This window comes from Sander lucioperca, chromosome 12, assembly GCF_008315115.2.
Source record: "Sander lucioperca isolate FBNREF2018 chromosome 12, SLUC_FBN_1.2, whole genome shotgun sequence".
In the NCBI taxonomy this organism is placed as follows: domain Eukaryota; kingdom Metazoa; phylum Chordata; class Actinopteri; order Perciformes; family Percidae; genus Sander; species Sander lucioperca.
In genome coordinates, this window is record NC_050184.1 from 36,623,178 (window position 1) to 36,647,124 (window position 23,947).

The window sequence follows — 23,947 nt, forward strand, 5'->3', positions numbered from 1 at the left end:
GATGATGGGTGGAGTTGTCTACAAGCCCACCAACCCTCACACTATATATTCCTTAAGATCCCTCCTGGCTCTATTATCCAGAGGACTAGCCGTCTGTCAGTACGATGCCAGGAAAACCTGCCCCCATCAAAAAGTCTCCAGCCAAGAAGGCTGCCGAGAAAGCACCTGAGCCTGCCCCGCAGCCTGAACCAGCTCCTGTAGAGGCTCCACCTGCGGAGGCTGCACCTGTGGGAACTGCTCCAGCGGAGGCTGCTCCTGCACCGGAGGTAGAAGCAGCCCCTGCCGCCCCAGCAGAGGACACCCCCGCTGCTGAAGGAAGCGCTCCAGGTACCCTGGGACTAAATATTCGCGAAAATGCCTCCTGAACAAGGAATGGAGTGCTAACTGTTAGGCTAACTTTACTAATCTTAGCTAGGTTATGCTAGCTAACCGGTTTGAAGTGTAACCGAGCTGGAGTAATAACACATGCTTCATCACTCTTAAACCCAACCCGTTACTTGTTGAAAAGTAGCCTTCGTTCACGGTGCAGCTTGAATATCCTCTAATGTCTTGCATCTCAAGGTACAGTATAAACATGAGTGTGTGTGGACTCGTCATGCAGGTTATCAGTGGTTGAGGCTTTGCAGCTTTGCAAATTAGGACAATATTTAAACTATAGAATAAATTGTCACCCAGAAGTCATTACACTTTTCCAAACTTTGATGAGAGAAAAACACCAATAACTACGTACCTATTTTTCCTGTATCTACTGTAATATCTCTTTACCTGCAAACAGGTACCTAACAATTAATACACTTGCTTGCTGCTAATGGTAAATCTTATCGTTAATGACTAATTTCTAGCCATTACATTCAGTAGGCCTTCTTATTAATTGCTGCATCCTGCAGTAACAACCTGGGTAACACTTCCTGTAAGAAGTAACTGAACAAGTAGAAGCACAACATTCATGGGACTTACATGAATAGTGGATAATGGTAATCGGGTGACTGGTATTGTTTTTGCCTGCTAACCTCAACATGTAACCCTTAAATTCGGCTGATGCCACTGAGAAAAGAGCCGACTCAACGACTCCTACTGAGGGTAAACTCAAACCACAGGCGGTCTACACACACAAGCTGTAATGCATGCTGTGCGTGTGTCCCACTTTGCACTGCACATGGTGTGTGTGTTTCTTGCTCATGATCTGTTGTGTTTACTGGTATTTCTGTCTGTACATGTATCATGTGTAAGTCTGTCTGTACATGTATCATGTGTAAGTTTATCTTTGTGCTCTGTGTCTTTTTAACCAACCCATGAGCTTTCTCTATGTGGACATGTGATGGTATTCTACTGTGTGTAAATGTCTTACATTGTCTCCAAAATGTGTGTAGGAGTCATTTTTTGGGTCATAAAACCATTTGTTCTTGTCACTATGAATACCGAAAGTTTCGTCCCCATTGCTCTGTACTGCTGCTTGCTTCAGTGGAGTGTTTCTTGATGTGAAGCTTGAAACTGATTGATTACCTGCATGACTAATGTCATAATGTAAGTCACTAATTGGCTTTCCTAATGGTATTTTAACGCTAGCTGCTGCCCCTGCTGCTGAAGACGGTGCCGCTGCTCCCGCTGCAGATGCTCCCGCAGACGGTAAACATAAACCACCATAGAAACAACATTACTACTCAACCACAAAATACACTGCAAACAGTGATGACTGCTTAATTGAAAAATTCATTGAACAAGTGCTATCCATTCCCCCAGGTGTGAGGACTAGTGGTTTCTTAACCCAACTTTGATATATTTTCCAGTGAAAATCTGCTGTGATTGACAGGTTGAAATGTCACTATATGGGAAAGATGCTGTGGATATTTATAAGGTCCTCATTGCTGGTGTTTGTCTCTAAAACAACAATAACCTCCTGCTTGTTTGATGCTAGCTGCTCCAGCAGAAGCTGCTGCAGTTGAGGAGCCACCAAAGGCCCCCACGCCCCCACCTCCTGCAGGTAACACCAACATTTACACTCTGCTGTTAGCTTGATCCTGCTTTGAACGCACAGTCATGGTCACTGACAGATGTTATAATGGGAGCAAATTGAACATTTCTCTTCTGAAGTCAAATATATTCAGTTTAGTCATACATTTTTGTCATGTATGACAAAGAAAAGCATCAAATCCTCACTTTTTAGAAGATGGGAGCAGCAAATATTTGAAACTTTTGATTTAAAAATGACTAAAACCATAATTTGGTAATCAATACAGTTGCAAGTTAATTTTCTGTCAATCAACTAATCAATTAATTGACTAATTGTAGCTCTACTTAGGTGACGACTCATTATGGTAAGGGATGTGCCCAACTGTATATAGGTTTGTGAGAAAAACCCTCATAATAATACCTGAAATGATTCGTCGAATAATTGATTAGTCGATAGTCCAAGATAATTATCTGCAACTATTTCGATACCGTTTTATTGTTTTAAATGTCATTTTTCAAGCAAAACTTAATTTGTCTTAATCTTTAATTGTGTTGATTTGCTTCTTTTCTTTGTCTTATAAATTTAATATTTTTTTGAGCTTGAGACGGCATCTCGGGCTCAAGAAAACTGTGATGGAGATTTTATCCAAAATGATTAATCATTTAATCGAGACAATAATCATAAGTTGCAGCCCTACATGTAATCATGTTGTAGAATGGAGAGTATGTGGGTATTTTCAGTGTCATTTCAGCTCATCTTACTGTCCACTTCAACCCTTAATTAATCTGCATTGTTTGAACCTCCTTCAGTCCCTACCAGCGCTCCTCTGGACGTAACTGTGGATGATGTGAACGACTCCAGCCTCACCATTAAATGGAACGCGCCAGAGACGATCGGAGACTCCGGCCTGGACGGATACACCATAGAGTACTGCAAGGATGGAAGTAAGTCTGTGTATGTACAGTATGTATGTGAGGCTGCACCTGTCCCCAGAGTGTCAGAGGGCAAGCTCATCGCTGTGTCCAGGCCGTATACGGCAGGCAGCATTTCACCGGCTGTCACTGTATCTCCTCTCACCACTTTTAGAAACACTCGTTTGCTCAGATGACAGCATGCCTTCTGAGATTTCATCATGGCAGCCTAAGTGTACTCTTTATGGACAGGTTGTTTGTAAACTTGTGTCGACAGGTGATAAACCACTTACCATGTCCCATTAAGGGATGTTTTACGGTCTTTGGTGTTTTTTGCCCCCAACGTCTCCTCCCAGGCAGCGCGGCAATGGTTATGTTTAGGGTTAAGGTTAGGGTTAGCTGCCTGGAAGGCGCCGTTGGAGGCAAAAAACACCATCGAGCATGTTTTACACTTTTGAAATGGAAGACATTTTCAGGAGTATTGTGTATGTAAAAAAAATATGTTGCAGTCTTATAAAGCTATGACATGTTTACTTTAAACTGCACTGAAAGCTACATACTAACACAAACACTGTTTCCCGCAGTAAAAGACTGGGTTGTAGCTCAAGAGGAGCTGACCCCAGCTAACCGCTACTGCATCAAGAATCTGACAGCCGGTGACATGCTGCATGTGCGCGTGGTTGCTGTAAACCCCGGTGGCCGCAGTGAACCTGGTACACTTGCTGAGCCTGTGCCCATCCGTGAGATTGGTGGTGAGTAGCAGCCAATGTAGCAGCCAATTTCACAGACTGTACAACAGACCACTAATAAGTGTCCCAAGGGGAATTTCCATGTGTAACCTATCTTCTGTGGGGCTGTACATGAGTATAACTGTGTCCAAAAGTGTGGAAAATGTCATTGGATTACTCTAAAATGTAGTGTTTCTGTAAAGACAATTTTCTATCTCCAACCTCTTTATCAGGAGCTCTCTTGTGGTTATAAGTAACTTATGACCTATCTGTAAAAATGCTCATGCTGCAAGCAGCGAGGTAGAGATGGTATTAACTGCCGGGGGCCTAAGATGGACTGCACAGATGGATGCACATAAATCCCACTGGTGCTGACAAGACCTTTCATTAGCTGTAAATCATGCTTACACTTGTACACACATCTTCAGTCAGTTTAATTAAATGAATAGCAACAGTCTATAGACCTTTATTCTCACCGGTAGCGCCCTAAATGACTAAAAGAAATGTAAAGCTAACAAGAATAATATAAACTAATGAAGTTTATTTATTTAGCGCTTATCAAAATCCATGAATAAAAAGTGCTTTACAAATATAAAACTTTACAATGTGTGTATATATATATATATATATATATACATACACACACACACACACACACACACACACATTATATATATATATATATATATATATATATATATATACCGTCTATGTGTATGAATTGTTTTGCAGTTAAAATGTATGTACACATTAGAACACAGACATCCAAAGGATAAAATCCAGGATCCAGGATAGATCCAGGGTAAAAAGTCTTTCCTGTTGCACCACTGCACCATATAGTCTTAAACACGGGTGCTGCAGTGGTTAACTGTCTGGCTCTTAAATGGCTTCTGCTTCATCCGTCTTCAAGATGATTTAACGGAAGACTGAGTCAGGCAAAGAGAAACGTTTGGCTAATGAGCCATCTTGGCAGCCATGTTTTTTATTGACTTCCTGTCAGTGTGACCTCACTGTCACTTTCGCACTTAAATTTATGGCGGCAGCTCTCTAGCTGTCACACTGTCTGGCACGGGTATCACTTGATGTCTTGCAATAAATAAGCTGTCCTTAATATAATGAGTTCTCATTATTCCCTTTTTACAATTCACTCCAAAGTCCCTTTTATCTGATTAGAATTATTAGCCACTATGGGCCCTATCTTGCACCTGGCACAGCGCAGCGCAAAGCCCGACCCAAGTGTCTTTGCTAGTTTAAGACCAACGCAGTTGTCAATTTCCCGTCCAGCGCCCAAGTCGTTTATATAGCAAATGCACCTGCGCCCATCTTTGCGCCCATGGGCGTGCTGGTCTTACAGGGAGGTGTGTTCAGGTGAATTCTTGGCGTATTGCTATCTTGAGGCAGCGGGAAGTGATCGCACCGTTGACCAACAAAAACCTGGTCTAAAGTCAATAGCGCAGCATTTAATTGTTATTTTAACAGTGAATTAGTAAAATGTGCCTAGGCTCGTGCACAGCGTGCACACTATGCCTGTTACACACACACAGGGAAGCACAGCAGCACACAAACATGCAAGAGATTACAAATAAAGATATTACGGTGCAAATCCGCCATCATAATAGCAATGCGCCAAGGTACAAACGCGCCTGGCTTTTAAAGGGAATGGGACATGACACTCTGATTGGTTTATTGCATGTTACACCCAAAACACACCTATGAATTAATGAAGACACTAAGTACAACCCTTTTGAACCATGCGTCCGGCGTACGGACCCTTTTTTCCACCGTCAAACTAGCAAAAGTGGATTTGGACACGCCCTAAACACACCTGCGCTAGGAGCTTCACGCCGTGCGCTTAGATCGTTAAAATAGGGCCCTATATCTCTTATGCTAGTTTGTGTTAAGAAATGCAGAAAACGGCTTCAAAAGACACATGAACCCTTATTCATGTTTCTACTACTGTCTGTCAACCTCCTCTCTGCTTGTTTAAACTGCCTTGCTACAAATGTGTTACTGGAGAATTTCCATCAGCACTCACGAGTCACATTGACGTAGTGCAGACCTGAGCCAACATGCCCCAGTTATCCACTCTCAGAAGGACAGCTTACTGTCTCCGAGCGTATTTCCTGGTCGGGGTTCAAACTGTTGCAAGAAACTGCTGGTCAACTGAGGGCAGTGACACATGAGCCTAATTGATGGATTCTGGGTGGCTTGTTGGGGGGTACATTCAGCTGTGTGTCATTCACACGCTGTCCTGACCAGACACCCATCTACATGTACAAGCTTTTGATAAAGACACACTGTCCTGCATATGCTGAAAGCCCCCCACAGAGACACTTTATCCAGAGACAAAGACAGATTATAAATTGTTTGTAGGAGGACTTGCCGGCTGCTGGATGCTGTAATACCAGCAACACTTGGCATTGCTGGAAAGTGTGCTGATTAGCAGGGATTACTGTTTGAGCCAAATCTGGAGGGAGACCTGATCCAAATTGGGAATGATGGTTCCAGGAGCTGGATATCAGCCTCTGTAGCAATGATTTTGGTGACAAATGCTAAGACAAGGAGGATGAGACACACTGGGAAAGACACCTGGTTAGAAGGGGAGCAAAAAGATGGACAGGAGGTCAATGGTGAGTGAGGTAAGAGGGCATTTTGAGTGGATGAGGAGAAACAGAGGCTGCAGTAGGGTGAGGGGGGTGATGGAGGGCAGCAGCTTGGGTTGATGTATCCTGTAAGCCCAGAGAGCTTTTCAGACATTTGCTGCTTATGCAATACATGCAAGGGATGATGTTTCTGATACTTAGCACCTGGTCATCCAGCATAGTGGATAAGTAAATGACCCAAGTGCCAACCACGGTGCAATTTCTTCCATATAATTTTATCCACAGCTAGAGCACACCCAATTGATTTTTCCAATCTGTGGTACTTCAGTGTTTATAGATGTGATGTTTGTGTGATGACATCTGTGTCAGGGTTTATCCAAGTTTCTCATCACCAAAGCTATTTTAAGAGCTGCTAGATGCGGGGTCTTCCTCTTTTGTCTCTCTCTGCCCAGATACTGTACTTTTCCTCTCACACACAGAAACTGTCTTCAGCTTGAGTTCCTCTTTCCTTTTCTTTGTATGACTACTCATTATCATCAATAAGACTGGGACATGGATTTATTTATGACTTTAATAATCACACAGATGGTGGACCCTTGAGTGTACTGTTTGTGAAGTTTAATAGCAAATGTTTTTTGTTTAGTTTTATCCATGTGTTATCTATTATTATGTTCTTTTATATGTATATTTGTCTTTGTGTAAGTAGGATACATCGAAAAGACTGAAGTGTCAATGTTAATAATATTTATCTTACAAGCAACAATTATTTTTATTTTTATTATCAATTATTCGTTTATTCTCTAAAATGTCCAACTAGGGGAAAACAGTGGTCATTTTGAGTTTCTCAAAGCTCACAGTGATGTTTTCAATTTGTTTGTTTTGTCTGATCCAGAGTCCAAGACCAAAATTCAATTATTTATGACAAAAGAAAAGCAGCAAATTGTCCCATTTTAAAAGCTGAAACTAGAGAATTTTTGTAATTTTAGCTTAAAAATTGACGATAAAAAGATTATCGAAATAATTGCAGATTATTTAACCATTAATCAACTAATCGTTGCAGCTCAAAATCACACAGTATTATCAACATCCTTTCTAAAAGACTAAAGTAAAAAGAACACGTGTACCAACAAGTTTACTATCAAAATTATTAAAATAGATTTTTTGTGATGAGTTTGAACCAGCTTGGGGGTTAATTTTAGCTCCTTCAGTCGTGTTCTCTCGTCAGCTTTGCCTCGCAGTGGCTGACCTTTTTAGGTCTTGTTGACCTGTCATTTTGAGCATGACAAACAGGAAGTGGACATCACACAATTTGTACACTGCTGGCTGGTAATGTTAGCAAATGTTGTCAAGTGGATGATTTATTTATGTAGGTATCCAGGTTATGTCGATAAAATAGTCAAAACACATGATGGATAAGGCAGAAGATTATCATGTATAACTTCTTGTGTTTCAGAGCGTCCCAAGATTCGGATTCCCCGCGCTCTCAGAACACGCACTGTTAAACAGGTTGGAGAGCAGATCAACCTGGTCATCCCCTTCCTTGTAAGCCAGCGCATACACACACCATCTGTATAGACCATAAATAACATGTACTGTTGGCACAGAAAACTTTACAGTCTTGTCTGTCTTTTTTTCAACTCCTCAGGGAAAGCCCAAACCTGCGGTGTCCTGGCTGAAGGACGGTCAGCCTGTGGATACAAAGAGAGTCAGCATCAGGAACAGTGACAGGGACAGCATTTTGTTTGTTCGGACCGCTGAGAGGGCGGACTCTGGTGTTTACGAGATTACCGTTAAAGTGGACAGCTTTGAAGACAAAGCCACCATCACCCTTCAGATTGTGGGTGAGCCGCACACACACACTCAAACAACACACTTGGATGCACATGCGAGTGTGTGACAGGTGTGAAAGTGGACTTATTTCAGGCCTCCCTGTTGAATCTGCTCAGATGGTTGTGCAGCTGGCTTGATGACTTGTTGGTTCTGAGACTCGTGACTTGCTCCAGCAGAAATCCAAAGCACTAGCCAACATAGATCACACCTCTAACAATGATGTCCTCTGACCCTGCTGTCAGCTGCTGCTGTTAAAATGTTTGGCCTCACGTTAGAGGCATTAGCGTACAAATATATGGTTTACTTTTGATCTTGGGAGCAGGCACCTTTCATGCTTTGAGGAGCACACTGGTTATGATTTTAATCTTTTATACATACTTACAGTAATTTGTCTCCTAAGAACGGCCTGGCAATCCTGCCAGTGTGAAGCTGGTGGACACCTGGGGCTTCAACGCTGCTCTGGAATGGACTCCTCCCAAGGATAATGGCAACACAGAGATCACTGGATACACCGTCCAGAAGGCAGACAGAAAAACTGGGGTAGGGCCAATCACATTGTCAGACTGGTTTGTCAGTGTGAAGTTGCAGACATAAACCGGATTTATACTCGACGCAAGAGGTTAACGGGAGTCCCGCCATAGATGCCTATGGCGTAGGTTTCGATTTACAGTATAGTTCAGTGTCTGATTTTTCCCAGTGATGCTGAAAGCACCACCACAACACTAGACAGATGCATCGTATATGAGCAGGCCTGACATGCTTTATTTATATTCCCCATCGTAGCTGTGTTTAGATTCTTTTATTCACTGAATTCGACAGTCGCTGTATTTAGGCTACATTGTTTCATTCACTGTGATGGAAAGCGGGAGTCACGATTTGCAGTGGAAAAGGAAAAGATAACTGAACCTTTTTTCAACTTTCTTTATCAGAATCAGAATCAGAAAGGGCTTTATTGCCAAGTACGTTGCACATACGAGGAATTTGTCATGGTGTTGTTGGAGCATGTCACACATTCAAACATAAGAAGGATAAAAAGAATATAAACAATATACGTATAAACATATACACACAGTATGTATTAATAACGATAAAATAAATTTAAATAAATAGTAAAATAAGTTAAACAGTAGTAAAAAGGAACGCTACAGCAGAGTAGGTACAGTGGCATGAGAGGTGGGGTGTGGAGAGAGTCAGGATGGATTCCGGGACTTGTTAATAAGGCTAGTGGCGGAGGGGAAAAAACTGTTTATGTGGCGTGAGGTTTTGGTCCTGATGGACCTCAGCCTCCTGCCAGAGGGGAGTGGCTCAAAGAGCTTGTGTCCGGGGTGGGAGGGGTCAGCCACAATCTTTCCAGCACGCTTCAGAGTCCTGGTGGCGTCTAGGTCCTGGAGCGGCGGCAGATTGCAGCCAATCACCTTCTCAGCTGACCAAATGACATGCTGCAGCCTGCCCTTGTCCTTGGCAGTGGCAGCAGCGTACCAGATGGTGATGGAGGATGTGAGGATGGACTCAACGATGGCTGTGTAGAAGTGCACCATCATTGTCTTTGGCAGGTTGAATTTCTTCAGCTGCCGCAGGAAGTACATCCTCTGTTGTGCTTTCTTGACGAGGGAGCTGATGTTCAGCTCCCACTTGAGGTCCTGGGAGATGGTAGTTCCCAGGAAGCGGAAAGACTCCACAGTGTCGATTGTGGAGCCACAGAGGGTGATGGGGGCAGGTGAGGCTGGGTTCTTTCTGAAGTCCACAACCATCTCCGCTGTCTTTAGAGCGTTGAGCTCTAGATTGTTTTGCTTGCACCAGGTCACCAGGTGGTCAGCCTCCCACCTGTAGGCAGACTCGTCTCCATCAGAGATGAGTCCGATGAGGGAGGTGTCGTCCGCAAACTTCAGAAGCTTAACGGACTGGTGACTGGAGGTGCAGCTGTTGGTGTACAGGGAGAAGAGCAGAGGAGAAAGAACGCAGCCCTGGGGCGATCCGGTGCTGATGGTCTGTGAGACGGAGACGTGTTTCCCCAGCTTCACATGCTGCTTCCTGTCAGACAGGAAGTCAGTGATCCACCTGCAGGTGGAGTCAGGCACACCAAGCTGGGAGAGTTTCTCCTGAAGCAGAGCCGGGATGATGGTGTTGAAGGCAGAGCTGAAGTCCACAAAGAGGATCCTGGCGTAGGTTCCTGCGGAGTCCAGGTGCCGGAGGATGTAGTGGAGGGCCAAATTGACTGCATCATCTACAGACCTATTGGCTCTGTAGGCAAACTGCAGGGGGTCCAGGAGGGGGTCGGTGATGGCTTTGAGGTGTGAAAGCACAAGGCGCTCAAATAACCACAGAGGTCAGGGCGACGGGTCTGAAGTCATTAAGTCCTGTGGTCCTTGGCTTCTTGGGGACAGGGATTATGGTTGAGGTCTTGAAGCAGCCTGGCACGTGACATGTCTCCAGTGAGGTGTTAAAAATGTCTGTGAACACTGGAGACAGCTGGTCAGCGCAGTGCTTCAAGCTGGATGGGGAGACAGCATCCGGTCCAGCAGCTTTCCTGGGATTCTGTCTCCTAAAGAATCTGTTGACGTCCCTCTCATGAATGGAGAGAGTCGTCACTGAGGTGGGAGGGGGGGTGTAGGTGGAGGGGACCTTTAAGGAGGGCATTGGTGGGGGGGCCCAGGACCCTGCTGAGGTGGGCGAGGTGGAGGTGATGAACAGTGGCTGTAGCTGTAGGAAGGTGTCGTGGGGGATGGTGTCAGGACTGTCCTTTTGTCTTTCAAATCGACAGTAGAACTCGTTCAGGTCGTTGGCTAGGTGTCGGTCATTGAAGGAGTGGGGGGTGTTAGGCTTGTAGTTGGTGATCTGCCTAAGTCCTTTCCAGACAGTCGCTGAGTCATTAGCTGAGAACTGGCGTTGGAGCTTCTCAGAGTACCGATGTTTAGCCTCCTTCACTGCCTTGCTAAATTTGTACTTTGACTCTTTAAATCTGTCTTTCTCCCCACTCCTGAACGAGTCTTCCTTAGCCAGCCTTAACCTTCTGAGTTTGGCTGTGAACCAGGGTTTGTCATTGTTGTAACTCACCCTGGTGCTTGATGGAACACAGCAGTCCTCACAGAAGCTGATGTATGACGTCACAGCCTCTGTGTACTCATCCAGACTGTTGGTAGCAGTCCTGAACACATCCACATTATGTTGTATTCACACTGAACAACATCTACTGGCATCTGAAACTTGTAAACTGGGTGGTGATGGCCCAGTGGATATGACACATGCCTTTGGCAGGGGAGATCTGGTTTCAGTTCCCTTTGCGATACTGCAATACATCAACCAATGATGCAAGACACTCAATCCATAGTTGCTCCACAGGTGTGCAGCCTCTGACATATATACTGCCCTACTAAGGCAAAAGACCTTAACTCGCCAGAGTGTGAAACTGAGAAAAATGACTTTAAAGTTATCTTAATGTCCTGACAATTGAGTTATAGGTATAATATTGTAATTTTCACATTTTTTAGTGTATACCTGTATTAATCTATGTACAAACAAAAAAAATTTAACTCAAATTTGACCTTTGACCCTTTTTCGGAAGTTACTGTATTCTAACAAGGCAAAAGAACTTAACTTCTATTTTATAGCACAATGTTAGGATAACAATGATAACTTTTACTTAAAATGTAAGCAATATTAACCCTAATGGACTCACATTTATCAACATCATATGAAAATGATATATCAATACGTTTTTTCTGTATTTCATACTCATACTAGTACCACACAGGCAGTTGCATGATTGATTCACACACTCTCAATTAAGAATGAGAGTGTTTGATGTTTTAATGCATATAAAGCATGTTCTTCTGTTTGGAAATGAGGCACTAATTTAGATTTAGATGCCGTCATTCACGTGCATATTAAGTAGCCACGTTGGTTTGTTTTGGTCTTATAATACATCCATAGATGCTCTGCAGAGAGGATGGTTAGTTTAGCCAGCAGTTCAGTTTAGAAGAATTTGTCCAAATTTCAAGATTTGTGGCAAACTAAGAGAGCTTTTGTTTTAGCTTGTTTGTCAAAATTCACTATTTAGAGTAGAGTAGAGCTGTGTTTGTGTAAACAGCGCGGTGGACGAGAGTGGACTGCGCCCAGACAGAGATTGAAATTAGGGCTGTCAGCATTAATGCGTTAATCGCGATGCGATTAACGGCTGATTTTTTTAAATTGCATTAATCGCATGCCGCCATTTATTAATGTATTTTCACTTCACTCAACTTCACGTTGTGCCTAACAGGCTACTATTTTGACCCTTTGCTATACTTCCTCTAACACATCCTGCTGCTGCAGGCTGCAGGCATGATGGAGAAAGACAGCAGCAACACAATTCTGAATGGCGCTTTTTATTTTCCAAAACTCCTGGATGGGTCGAAAGTCATATGCACATTGTGTAAAGCCGAATTAAAATATCACTGAAGTACGTCAAGCTTGAGCTACCACCTACGAGCTAAGCATAGTAGTACAGTTAACGTGACTGGTTGATGCTGGCAGGCTCAGGCAAAGCACTATTTTGGCGAGTGCTACTTGTCAACCTGCAGATGAAACCAAATCCAAAAAAAGTACTACCGCTCTTCCACCTTCGACTACCGCTCTAAGACTCGGGTCTTAAAGACTACGGTTGGCATGTTCTGACCCGTCTCATACATTGCCGTCGAGGGGGACAGTAGTTTCACGCATACACAGCCTGTACGACACGGAGAAAGCAGCCCAACTGGAACTGCTGCAAAGGGATGCAAGATGATCACTGGACGTCAGTGAGTAATCAAAATTATTTAGGAGTTACTGCACACTATATTGACTCTAGATTCAAATGTGTGACTAGATTCACACATTTTTCTTTTGTTTACAGTAAATAAATAAATAATAAACAAATACAAATCTTAAAATCAAGTTCATAAAGTAACTTTCTTTGCATTCATTTGATTCCCAGTCAAGATACACTGGTAAGAATTTCTTTCCATTGTTAATATGTACTTAAAAACAGTTCTGAAATGCAAAATAGAATTTTAATTATGTGATAAAACATGCGATTAACTATAGAAATTCAGCGATTAATCGTTTGACAGCCCTAATTGTAAATATATGGCTTCCTACATGTGTATGCCTGTAGACAGGTGAGTGGGTATTGATATGTATTTACTTTTAGATTTTATTGTTGCCTACTTACTTAACGAGCGTAGCGGTATCTTTCCCAATCAGGTACGTGTGTGTGTGTGTGTGTGTGTGTGTGTGTGTGTGTGTGTGTGCGTGAGTGTGCACGCGCACGCGTGCAGCACGGGCATCGCATTTACAGAGTTCCGTAACTCAATTTGAGCATTCTGAAGTGCCATGAAACAAAGACAAAGAACCGTAACTGATGTTACGGTATTCTGCCTTGGCTTTTCTACGGCTTTTGAAGTTACGGCAAAGACAAAACACAATTTTCTCCCCAAAACAATAAAATTGACTCAAGATATTTGTCCACATGATAAAGCAGATCTTTAATGTTCCAAAAATGACAATAACTCATTTTCGACCAAAATTGAGTTACGGTCTTTTCGCTTTGTACGGCAGTATAGTAAGTCGCTTTGGATAAAAGCGTCAGCTAAATGACATATAATGTAATGTAAACACAAGTACCACATGCTGACCAATCCGAGGCCTTGCTGTTTTCATGTGGTATCTCCAGAGGAGCGTTGGAGATACTGCAGTGCCTCTTCTGCTGACATTGCAGGTGGATTGTTGAGTGTTCCCAGGTTATTTAAGCCTGGCTGCAGTGCAGCTCTGAGCTCTCTTTGCCTGCCTGGTTGTTGCTGCAGTTTCAGCACTCCCTTCGTATCCGTTGGTTTGGTTTGGCTATGTTGCTCTAGTTGTCTGCACTTAACACTCGCACACATCCATCATTCATGCACACTTACACCACTGACAACCACACTCCACACCTTGATAATTCAGGGTACCCGCAGGGAATTGCATCCTAGGTTGTATTAAAAAGGTCTTTAAAAGTCTTAAATTGAACTTGGAGAATCCTGGGGGTACCCTGTAATACTTTAATTTGGTCTAATTTGCTTTGATTTGGTTTAATAAAGTATATTTTTGTAAAACTTTATCATGGGGTGTCTCCTATTTGTTGTGGCCTAAGAGCTGGGTCATAACAGTAGTTACATTGTTTGAGGAGATGCACGTCTGCTATGGCGTAGCTTCTGAGCCAATTTTGCATATTGTATTTGGTTATCAATGGAGTCACTTCATTGAGCAGATGAAGATAAGTGACTCTTTAACACCACTGTTAAAGTCTAGCTGTGAGTTTAGACTGGGACCTGGATCTTTCTTGAACTAAACGCAGTATTTAAACATCAACTCCTCCCCACTCTCTTTTCTACCACTTACAATATGGTTGAAATGGTCTCTAACCAGATGTAAGAGGATGTTGCTGCCAGGGAGCATTGAAAATATTTAACAACGACCAGAACCTATAATAATACAGCGCGGACTACATTCCTAGGCGAGGACATAAATATTGTATCACACTCCATCGAGTAGAGAGAATTAGCCCAAAACAGGCATCCTAATCATCTTCTATGTGCCATCCTGATGATATTAGGCTGATGATGGGTTGATTGTATAATCACATCACTGTATAATTTTCTATCCGTGCTGTACTAAACTGGGGGTCTCCACTTGCAGGAATGGTTCTCGGTGCTGGAGCACTACCACAGGCTTACTGCCACGGTCTCAGACCTCATCATGGGCAACTCGTACATCTTCAGAGTGTTTGCTGAGAACCAAGTGGGTATCAGTGAAATGAGCACTGTTACCAAGGAGGTGGCCACCATCCACAAGACAGGTGACCTTCTTGATTCATTCCTTAATTCTTCTGCGGTCAATTTGTTGATATGATGAAGAGTTTAGTGGCAGGGATGCAGTACAAGTGGGTACTTATACTTTAATGAGCTGGGGTAAGTGTGTGAGAGTCTTGAGTGTGTGTTTGTGTGTGTGTTTTAGAATGAAGACTTGAGGAGTGGAAATGACCTTGGCACTGCTTCAATCATATGTGGTTAGCTCTCTTGGCTAGTGCTCAGCCACTACTGAAATAACTTTTAAGAGGCTGCGATAGCTTTAAGACAGATGGCGCGTGTGCGTGTGCGTGTGCGTGTGTGTGTGTGTTTACCTGTGCCTGCCTCTCTGCAAAGAATAGGGCTGTGTCTGACCATTTCTTTAACGGTTTGACATTCACACCCATTTTACGCTGTGATTGGCCAGTGACAGAGTAAGCTGGGTTTGAACTTCTCACTCTTTTTTCAGTCTTGACACAACTATTTCTGTCACTTTTTTTGCGAACAACCAAGTACACTCTTGTAGCCATGGTGGTGGTGGTTCAGCAAAAGTTACATACTAAGTACAGACAGGTATTGTAATTTAATTGACAAATACCAAGAAGTCGTCACTGGATCTTAACCTTGTTCCATGTGTTCACAGGTATAGTCTACATGCCTCCCGAGTACCCGGAGCACGACTTCAGCGAGGCACCCAAGTTCACCACACCCCTTAATGACCGCGCTGCCACTGTGGGATACACCACCAAGCTGCTGTGTTCTGTCCGTGGCAGCCCCAAGGTCAGACACTCGTACACTTACTGTTCGTACACACACTGCATTTTGCATAGAAGCCCATGGATCATTTTATAGTTTCATGTTTAAGGCCCATGACCTTTCAAGTTAATGTGCAGTTTGTTGCACCACCTATAGTATATCCTATCAGTGCATCGTGTCCAGGAGTATTCTAGTATTATTATATTATTATGCCTCACTGATAGCTAATGCCAACAATTTGTTCTATATTTGAACAGTTTTGTTCTTACTGGGGACCCTTGATAAATCATTTAAGCGTTTGATATACTGTTTCAAATGAGGTATTGATGTCACTGCTATAAAGATCCACTATAGCAGTGGGGGAAGGCTTGCACAGGTATTTCTATGTGAAGTTTTATTATGTCTGTTCTTGGCGGCTGCTGCTCTAGTTAAACATATCTTTACTGTTGCCTGGCTGACGCAGATGCCTTAGGTGGCAGGCCAAGGTGGAAAAGGCAGTTGATGATGTGTCCTTGGACAGTCTGCACATGCCAGTGTAGTTGAGACAAAACAAATGGGGAACTGATGTAGGCTCAAGCCTGAATTTGACCACACAAGCCAATGCAAGGACTCAAGAGAAGAGGGACTGGTACCCGTAGATATTGTAGCTGTAGTTTCAGCGACATCTGAAAAGGTCCAGAAACCTTGGTTTGAGATTTTTCTTTTAAATCTTGTGTTGTCTTCCCATCGATCATGCACGCTGTAAAGCTTAAAACATAACTTATCACCCAATTCTGTGTTACACCTTCTAGACAACTTCATTCCAACTTATTCCCACTAGTTTTACACTTATGTTTGGAATTCATGGTCAGTGAACCTCATTTATGTGAAATTATAGCAATTTTTTTAGTTAAAAAAGCACAAAGTTATAAATTATGACTAATTAAAATAAAATCAGAGAAACGTTTGTTGATGGATTATCACATACTTCAACAGATTTAGTCAGGATACTGTTACATAACCATTTAATTATTTTTAATGCCAGCAAATAATCACATCTGTGGTCTGGGAGGAAAATGGATTCTATTAAATTAAATATAACACCCAACATTAATGTATTTAAGATTTTGTATGGAACCATCCATGTTATTTTTGGGCAATTTGGTTAAAAGAAATCCATATATATATATATATATATATATATATATATATACAGTCATGTGAAAAAATTAGGACACCCATGCTAAAGTTGACTAAAAAGATCATCTTTTGGAAATTGATCTTAATGCCTTAATTAAAAAAATAAGGAAAAATCCAATCTTTAAGGACACCAATTTTCTTTGTGAATGAATAATGTATCGTAAATAAATAAATGTATTTCCTTAAAATACAGGGGGCATAAGTAAGTACACCCCTATGTTAAATTCCCATAGAGGCAGGCAGATTTTTATTTTTAAAGGCCAGTTATTTCATGGATCCAGGATACTATGCATCCTGATAAAGTTCCCTTGGCCTTTGGAATTAAAATACCCCCACATCATCATATACCGTTCACCATACCTAGAGATTGACATGGGGTACTTTCCATAAAATCATCTCTCAATGCAAATCAAACCAGCTGTTAGGCTAACTGAAATAAAATCATGAACCAATCTCTAGGTATGGTGAACGGTACGGTATTTACGATACATTATTCATTCACAAAGAAAATTGGTGTCCTTAAAGATTTTTTTTGATTAAGGCATTAAGATCAATTTCCTAAAGATGATTTTTTTATTCCTCTTTTTAGTCAACTTTAACATGGGTGTCCTAATTTGTTCACATGACTGTGTATATATATATATATATATATAAGTTTTGAATAATGGTCAAATTTGACCCGAGGACAACATGAGGGTTAATGTGGCATGTGTTGGCACACTATGTCTAAATGAGTCTTAAGTGCCTGTCCCTGTGGACCAGCAAGCAACCGAGTCGTAGCAGCTGTGAAAGAAAAACCATCTACTGAGAGGCATTCAATACATCTTTCATACAGGAGACCCACAAGCTCTGATTGTGTACTTAACCCACGTCAGACCGCCATGTCTGACCCCATACATGTGAAACTGCTGTCACAGGTTAATCTCCCAATGTAACCATTCACAGACACTCAACGGTATTTCCTCACACATCACTATAAGCCACATCATTATATATAATTACAAACAACTGGATTACATAAAATACTATTTCAGTTTCATTTATCTCTCTCGAACACTCACTCTGTCTCCATCCCCCACTTGTGCATGCTCTTCCTCTCTCTTTCTTTTGTATCTCTCTCTTTATATAACATATACATTCAATTATTTTACACTTTGGACACTTGTGTAATAGCATGTGCTTGTTTCAGGTCATTAAGGACTGCTGAGGGAGGTCCAGCAGAAAGGCATGTAGTGTGATAAGTTGTCCTGCTGTGTCTGATAAAGAGCTGTCCCATATAGAGGCAGAGCCTACATTGGGAGCTGTTAGGGAGAATAGAGAGAATAGATAGATAAGCAGGGAAGTCAAAGAAGAGACAATGATATTTATAGCCTGTTGTCCTATCATGGCTAAGTAGAGATGTTGCTGTATCACAAAAGGTACTATTTCTGCCACCCGTCCAGATTGCAGCACTGTTATCAGTGTGACTGACCATCCCTGTGACATCCAAACACATGGATGCCCAAAGACAGAAATAAGAAAAGAGAGAAAGCAAGATAAAGTTATTAGAGCAGGAGAGATGAGTGAATCAAGTTATATTGTCTTTACCTCTGTCTATTAAACAAGACTAACAGCTCTATTTTCGTGTTGGAGCGGAACGCAGTGTCGCAGCAGCTCTGGGGACCATGAAAGTTTGTAGTTGTTGAGATGTTTTAGTCTGGACCAAAGTGCTAGGCAGACACAACTGACCAACAATTCCATCCATAGAGAAGCGCCGCTAGCTGGGCTAAAAATACAATACATCCAAATCCTTTTCATAGTAATCATCACGCCTTTGTGGGCTGATTTCAGATTCTATGCATTGATAATAATAATAATAATAATTCATTACATTTATATAGCACTTTATTATAGACACTCAAAGCGCTTCGGGGGGGGGGGGGGACTACTCTCTACCACCACCACCAATGTGTAGCACCCACCTGGGTGATGCACCATGCACATCAATTGCTTAGTTCAATTAATATTAGAGAATATCAGAGAATAACCTACATTACTCATATGGATGGTTTTTTACCATCCATACTCATGCATCAGCTTCTGAACTTCCTAAAATAGAAGAAACATCTATTTTAAAAACTTGCCGTAAGCAGCAACGCAGAACTATATACAGTATGTTACATATATCAGTGAAGAAGGGTTGAAACATGAAATGCATCAGCTGAGCTGACATCCAATAACCAGAGTCACCTTGCATGAAGCTGGACCATGAGAAAATCCATGCACGGAGAGTGTCACTGAAGCCCAGAGTGGCACATACCGGAGGAGACTTATATTACTCTCATTCTACCCAACTGTCACACTCAGCACAGACTGTCTGAGCTCGCTGGAAGACAAGTTGACAACCGACTGAAAGCCCAGTCTACTCAAATGTTCAGTTTGTTTAAAAACACGTGTAATACTGTTTACATGCAGTTCTGATTAATAGGGTTGCTGTGTAATATTAGACTTTCTAGCAACAGGTTCAATTTGGGAAAAGAAGTAAGCACATTGATTAATTTAGATGTCCAATGTGATACAGGAAAGACTGAAAGTCCATGTGGTGATGGTAAATAGATATCACAGACTACAGATAGAAAGAAGTAGACACTGTTCACAGAAAAGTCAGGGAATATATTTTCCAAACATCAACATGAGCTGAGAGTGACACTACTACAATACAGGGATGGTATAGTTGAGGTATGCTGTAGCTTATAAATGTCTCCCCTCGTTCTCTCAGCCAAAGATCGAGTGGTTGAAGAATCGGGTGATCATTGGTGACGACCCCAAGTTTCGTAAGATCTCTAACCAGGGGATTTGCTCCCTCGAGATCCGCAAGCCCTGCACCTTTGATGGCGGTGTGTACACCTGCATAGCCAAGAACGCCCAGGGAGAGGCCGCAGTCTCCTGCAAGCTGGAGGTCAAACGTATGTATCCAGAGACAAATGAAGTATAACGTTTTCAGTGAACACAGTCCAGATCTATTGAGGTCACAGAATCTCTTTAAGGAATTGTTCAACATTTTAGGAACTATGCGTATTCACTTTCTTGCCAAGAGTTAGATTAGAAGATCGATACCACTTTTATGTGCCCTAAATATTAATCTAAAACCAGCAGCTGGTTAGCTTTGCTAGTGTGGAAGCCCATCTACAGTTCACTAATTGACGAGTTATGTCTTGTTTTTTTAATTGGTACAAAAACCAAAATGTAAAAACTGGTTTTGTTTCCTTTGGACAGAGCCAGGCTTGCTGTTTCCCTCTGTTTTCAGTCTTTATGCTAAGCTAAGCTAACTGGCTGCTGACTTACAGGCAGGAAAGTGGTATAGATTTTTAGTTTTTTCATGAACTCTCAGCAAGAAAGCAAATAAGCCTATTACCCAAAATGTCAAACTATTCCTTTACATGTGGGGAATTAGGAGAACCTGTTATTGGTCAACTCCAAATTATAACTGTAATAATATACCAGAACTTTAATCCATTTAAAAACATAAATAAACTGTATATTCCTCTCCCAACAGAGGTTATTCTTCCAGGAGCTGAGAAGGACAAATAAACCAACACCCAAACCTCCAAAGGTAAGGAACAGAGAGAAATATCAATACAGTGCAAGAGGGACTGATTGTTCAGTAGTCCAGTGTTTTGGACACAAACGTGTCAACGTATCATCACGATGTATGTATAATATGTCCTTTAATCATGTGTTACCACTAACACTGCTCATTACTGCTTTCATACATGTATGAGATACTGACACAGTTGTTTGATATTCAATTTGGCAGACAATACGCCCAGGCCTGCTGACCAGCTAACCAGCTATGTATTGCAGTGTTCTTAAACCCATAGCATCAAATTAAAACCAACGCACAACTCATGTATCCTTCCCTCTTGCCCTCCTCTTTCCTTCTCATATGTGTCAGCCCACTTCTGCTCCCTCCTCTCCACCTTCCTCCTCTGTACATCTTGTACTGTACGTTTCAAGCCCTGCTTTTGGATGCGGTAATGTGGCAAAGATTAATGTCAGTCAAATAGAAATACCAAATTTGCTGTTTTTACAGCGTTAACATTTCTATTTATAACCTCACTATTAGGCAGCCACATTCGGGTTTTGGTATTGGCACTTTCATTTAAGCTTTGTAAATGCTCGAGTGGTGTAGCCTTTCACAGAGTGCCAGGAGGCTTTGCTCACAGTGTCATTTCAACTGCTGACAGCAGAAGCCTATATATATATATATATATTTAAAAAAAAAAAAATTAAGTGTGGAGTTGTGAGAGAGTGTGGCAAGATAGAAAAAAAAGAAGGAACAAAGTTGAAAAAAAGACATTTGAGCAGTGATAAATGATGAGACGGATGACTAAAAATGCTGGTAGAAGAATGCACAGGATAGTTCAAGGTTGTAAAAGAGTTAAAGAGTGAAGGATAATGGTTTTATCTTACTGTAAAGGACATACCACTGGTTCTTTTTACGGCACTGTGAAACACTATCACTTTCCACGCCTGCTGCTGTACACTCAAAACAAGGGGCCAATTACATTGTTTAATATTTTTTAGTCTCATATATTTCCTCTCTTCTCGTCTCCTTGTTGCTCCTCTCTACTTACTGAACACCATCTTAGTATAAATTGGTCTTGACTAGAATCTGCATGGCCTACACCCCATTAAAATGAACATTAATTAAATGAAGACAGTGAGTTAAATAGCATGTTTATATGTGCTGCCTTCTACTGTGATTAGTCTATGACAACAGTGTGAATGCAATTTGGTCATTATGTAAATGTCTATCCTACTTCCATCACATTTATATGCAGTTATTCTCATACCAAAATTGGCAAGTGTAGGTTCTCAAAGAAACCTGTCCAGTTTTGAATAAATGGTGTGACCCCTGCGAGCTAGTTCAGGCTAGTGTTGTCTGTTCTTTTTTTTTTTTTTATTAATAAATTATGGAGGCATATATTATTACAACTATATGTGTGCAGCATTTGAGTCCAAGACAAATTTCCCTCATATCATATTAGTGATCATGGTAATGAAGAAACATGTCTTCCAGTGCAACGTTGTGGCTCACTGAGGTGTTTTTAATAGTTTTTGGACAACAATGGAGATCTATGACACAGAGGAATAACATATATCAGGCTTTGCTACACAGGCAATACTTCTAGTTTTGTTGACGATAAGATACATGTAGAATATCCCCAACTTATACGTACAGTACTTTGAAGTACATGTAAACACACAATTGCTGATCCTGGATTGTGTTTATATCTAGTTGACGGTTTCAAACAGAAAATACTTAACATTATGCATTCAGGTGTACACTTAGAGGAAGATTGCGGTGTCATTTGGGTACTTAACCTTAAATATAGGGCCTCAATTCCTCGTCTTAGTTGTTCGACATGAGCAAATAAACTGGATGCAGTTGTTATGCTACATGCACACTACAAAGCTGACCTTCATTACGGTCAGGGACACGTGTGTGTGTGTGTGTGTGTGTGTGTGTGTGTGTTCACACTATACTGAAAATGAGGCCACATGCCTGCCTCGAGTGATCACATCTTAATGCATCCTCGCCGTGTTTGGGTGCATTCACAACTGTATTTACAGCTGTCCCACTTGTGATCACATTACCAAAGACGCTTTTTTCATACTAGGTGTAACTGTGCCGTATAGATGATGTGACTATGCTTGTGGGTCTGTATAGAATGTCAGGATGCAGTCCTATAAGGCACAGCCACACATGGGAGGGCCCCTCAAGGGGAAAACTAGGGATTAGGCCGGGAGTGCCTTTAGGTGGGGATTAGGGATGATGTCAGCGCGGCACTCCACAGCTTCTAAAAGTTACTCCAGGTGATTTGACACACAGCCGAACTCCTCACATTACCACGAGTCAACAGGCAGAGTGGAGTGCTGTGTGAAGAAGGTAGAATGGGCTAAGAGGGCAGAAAGCGAGCCAGATAATCCTCAATGGAAAATACGCAGTGGATCTCTGTCTCTAACTAACACACACACACACACACACACACACACACACACACACACACAATACAAAACCTCAAACAAATCCACACACACTTTCCCCGAGCACATTCCTGACTGAAGTGATCCTTAACACCCCATGACCCCATTTAACTCTCTTGTTTAATTATCTTTCCACCAGTGCCTTTAAAGGACCATCAGAAGTCCAGGTCTTGTGTTTTAAGGTGTGTGTGTGTGTGTGTGTGTGTGTGTGTGTGTGTGTGTGTGTGTGTGTGTGTGTGTGTGTGTGTGTGTGTGTGTGTGTGTGTGTGTAAAATAAATCCATCTAACCCTTTCTGTGTCTCTTATTTTTTCCAGTGTTTGAGGAGGTGAGAGAAAAAGTCGTTGCTGTCTGAGCAGCAGTGTGTACATAATGAAGAAAGGGACAGAACAACAAACCAACATCTCCATTCTATTATTTCTATCTATTTCCACGCATACCAATCCTGACTCACTCACTCCTTCCAGTATGCAGGAAAGAAATCTTGCCAAATTCTATTATTTTAGTTGGTGACATGTACGTAAGGCTATATTTACAATGTTTTTTTTTCTCTGCCTGTGTCCATGTGCTGTTTGTTACAGTATATACTGTATATATATATATCTACTACTCAATAAAACAGTGATCCTTTAAACATGACTGTATGGATTTCTACACAAATTTCACACATTATTTTCATAATTTGCTAGCAATTTTAAAGTATAGTGGTATATAGGCAGATCTGTTGCAAGGTGGCATTGTGATTAGAGAGTTGGTTTGTCCAAATTACAAACAAAATGTTAACCAGCCATGCATATACAGTTGTGTTCAAAATAATAGCAGTCCAACATCACTAACCTCATAAATCAAATTTTTTGGTAGAAGTGATATTTCTACATGGCAAATAATTTACTATTAAGTGTTGTATAGTCATAGAAAACCAACAGATCCAACAGTCATGACATGCATGCTGCTCATTCTGTGTAATTGAATCTGTAATTGAAAGGGGCATGTTCAAAATAATAGCAGTATTGTGTTCAATTAGTGAGGTGATTGATTCTGTGAAGAAACAGGTGTCAGTTATGGCCCATATTTAAGGAAGGAAGCAAATGTTGTGCATGCTGGTTATAGTGCATTTCACACTGA

At 41.7% G+C, this 23,947-nt stretch overlaps 1 protein-coding gene across 2 annotated transcripts; it reads left to right on the forward strand.

The window, feature by feature from the left end:
• Positions 1 to 48: 48 nt before the first annotated feature.
• mybpha (myosin binding protein Ha) lies at positions 49 to 23,458 on the forward strand. 2 transcript variants are annotated; one of them, XM_031311440.2, is made up of 13 exons: positions 49 to 327; positions 1,567 to 1,626; positions 1,916 to 1,981; positions 2,761 to 2,895; positions 3,447 to 3,614; positions 7,647 to 7,735; positions 7,839 to 8,034; positions 8,424 to 8,563; positions 14,711 to 14,870; positions 15,503 to 15,639; positions 19,553 to 19,739; positions 20,330 to 20,386; positions 23,140 to 23,458. In XM_031311440.2, the coding sequence occupies exons 1-12, from the start codon at positions 105 to 107 to the stop codon at positions 20,362 to 20,364; spliced, it is 1,596 nt and encodes a 531-aa protein (XP_031167300.1). In that variant the 5' UTR covers positions 49 to 104; the 3' UTR covers positions 20,365 to 20,386; positions 23,140 to 23,458. The 2 variants fall into 2 exon arrangements, with proteins under 2 accessions (XP_031167300.1, XP_031167302.1); XM_031311442.2 differs by lacking the exon at positions 1,567 to 1,626 and having other exon boundaries at positions 50 to 327.
• Positions 23,459 to 23,947: the final 489 nt, after the last annotated feature.

What these genes read in the sequence shown, in the direction of transcription:
- mybpha (XM_031311440.2), top strand. Translation starts at nt 105, where the DNA reads ATGCCAGGAAAACCTGCCCCCATCAAAAAGTCTCCAGCCAAGAAGGCT. An exon ending in AGAGTACTGCAAGGATGGAA is followed by an intron (nt 2,896 to 3,446) that starts GTAAGTCTGTGT and finishes TGTTTCCCGCAG; the next exon opens with TAAAAGACTGGGTTGTAGCT. An exon ending in CATCACCCTTCAGATTGTGG is followed by an intron (nt 8,035 to 8,423) that starts GTGAGCCGCACA and finishes TTGTCTCCTAAG; the next exon opens with AACGGCCTGGCAATCCTGCC.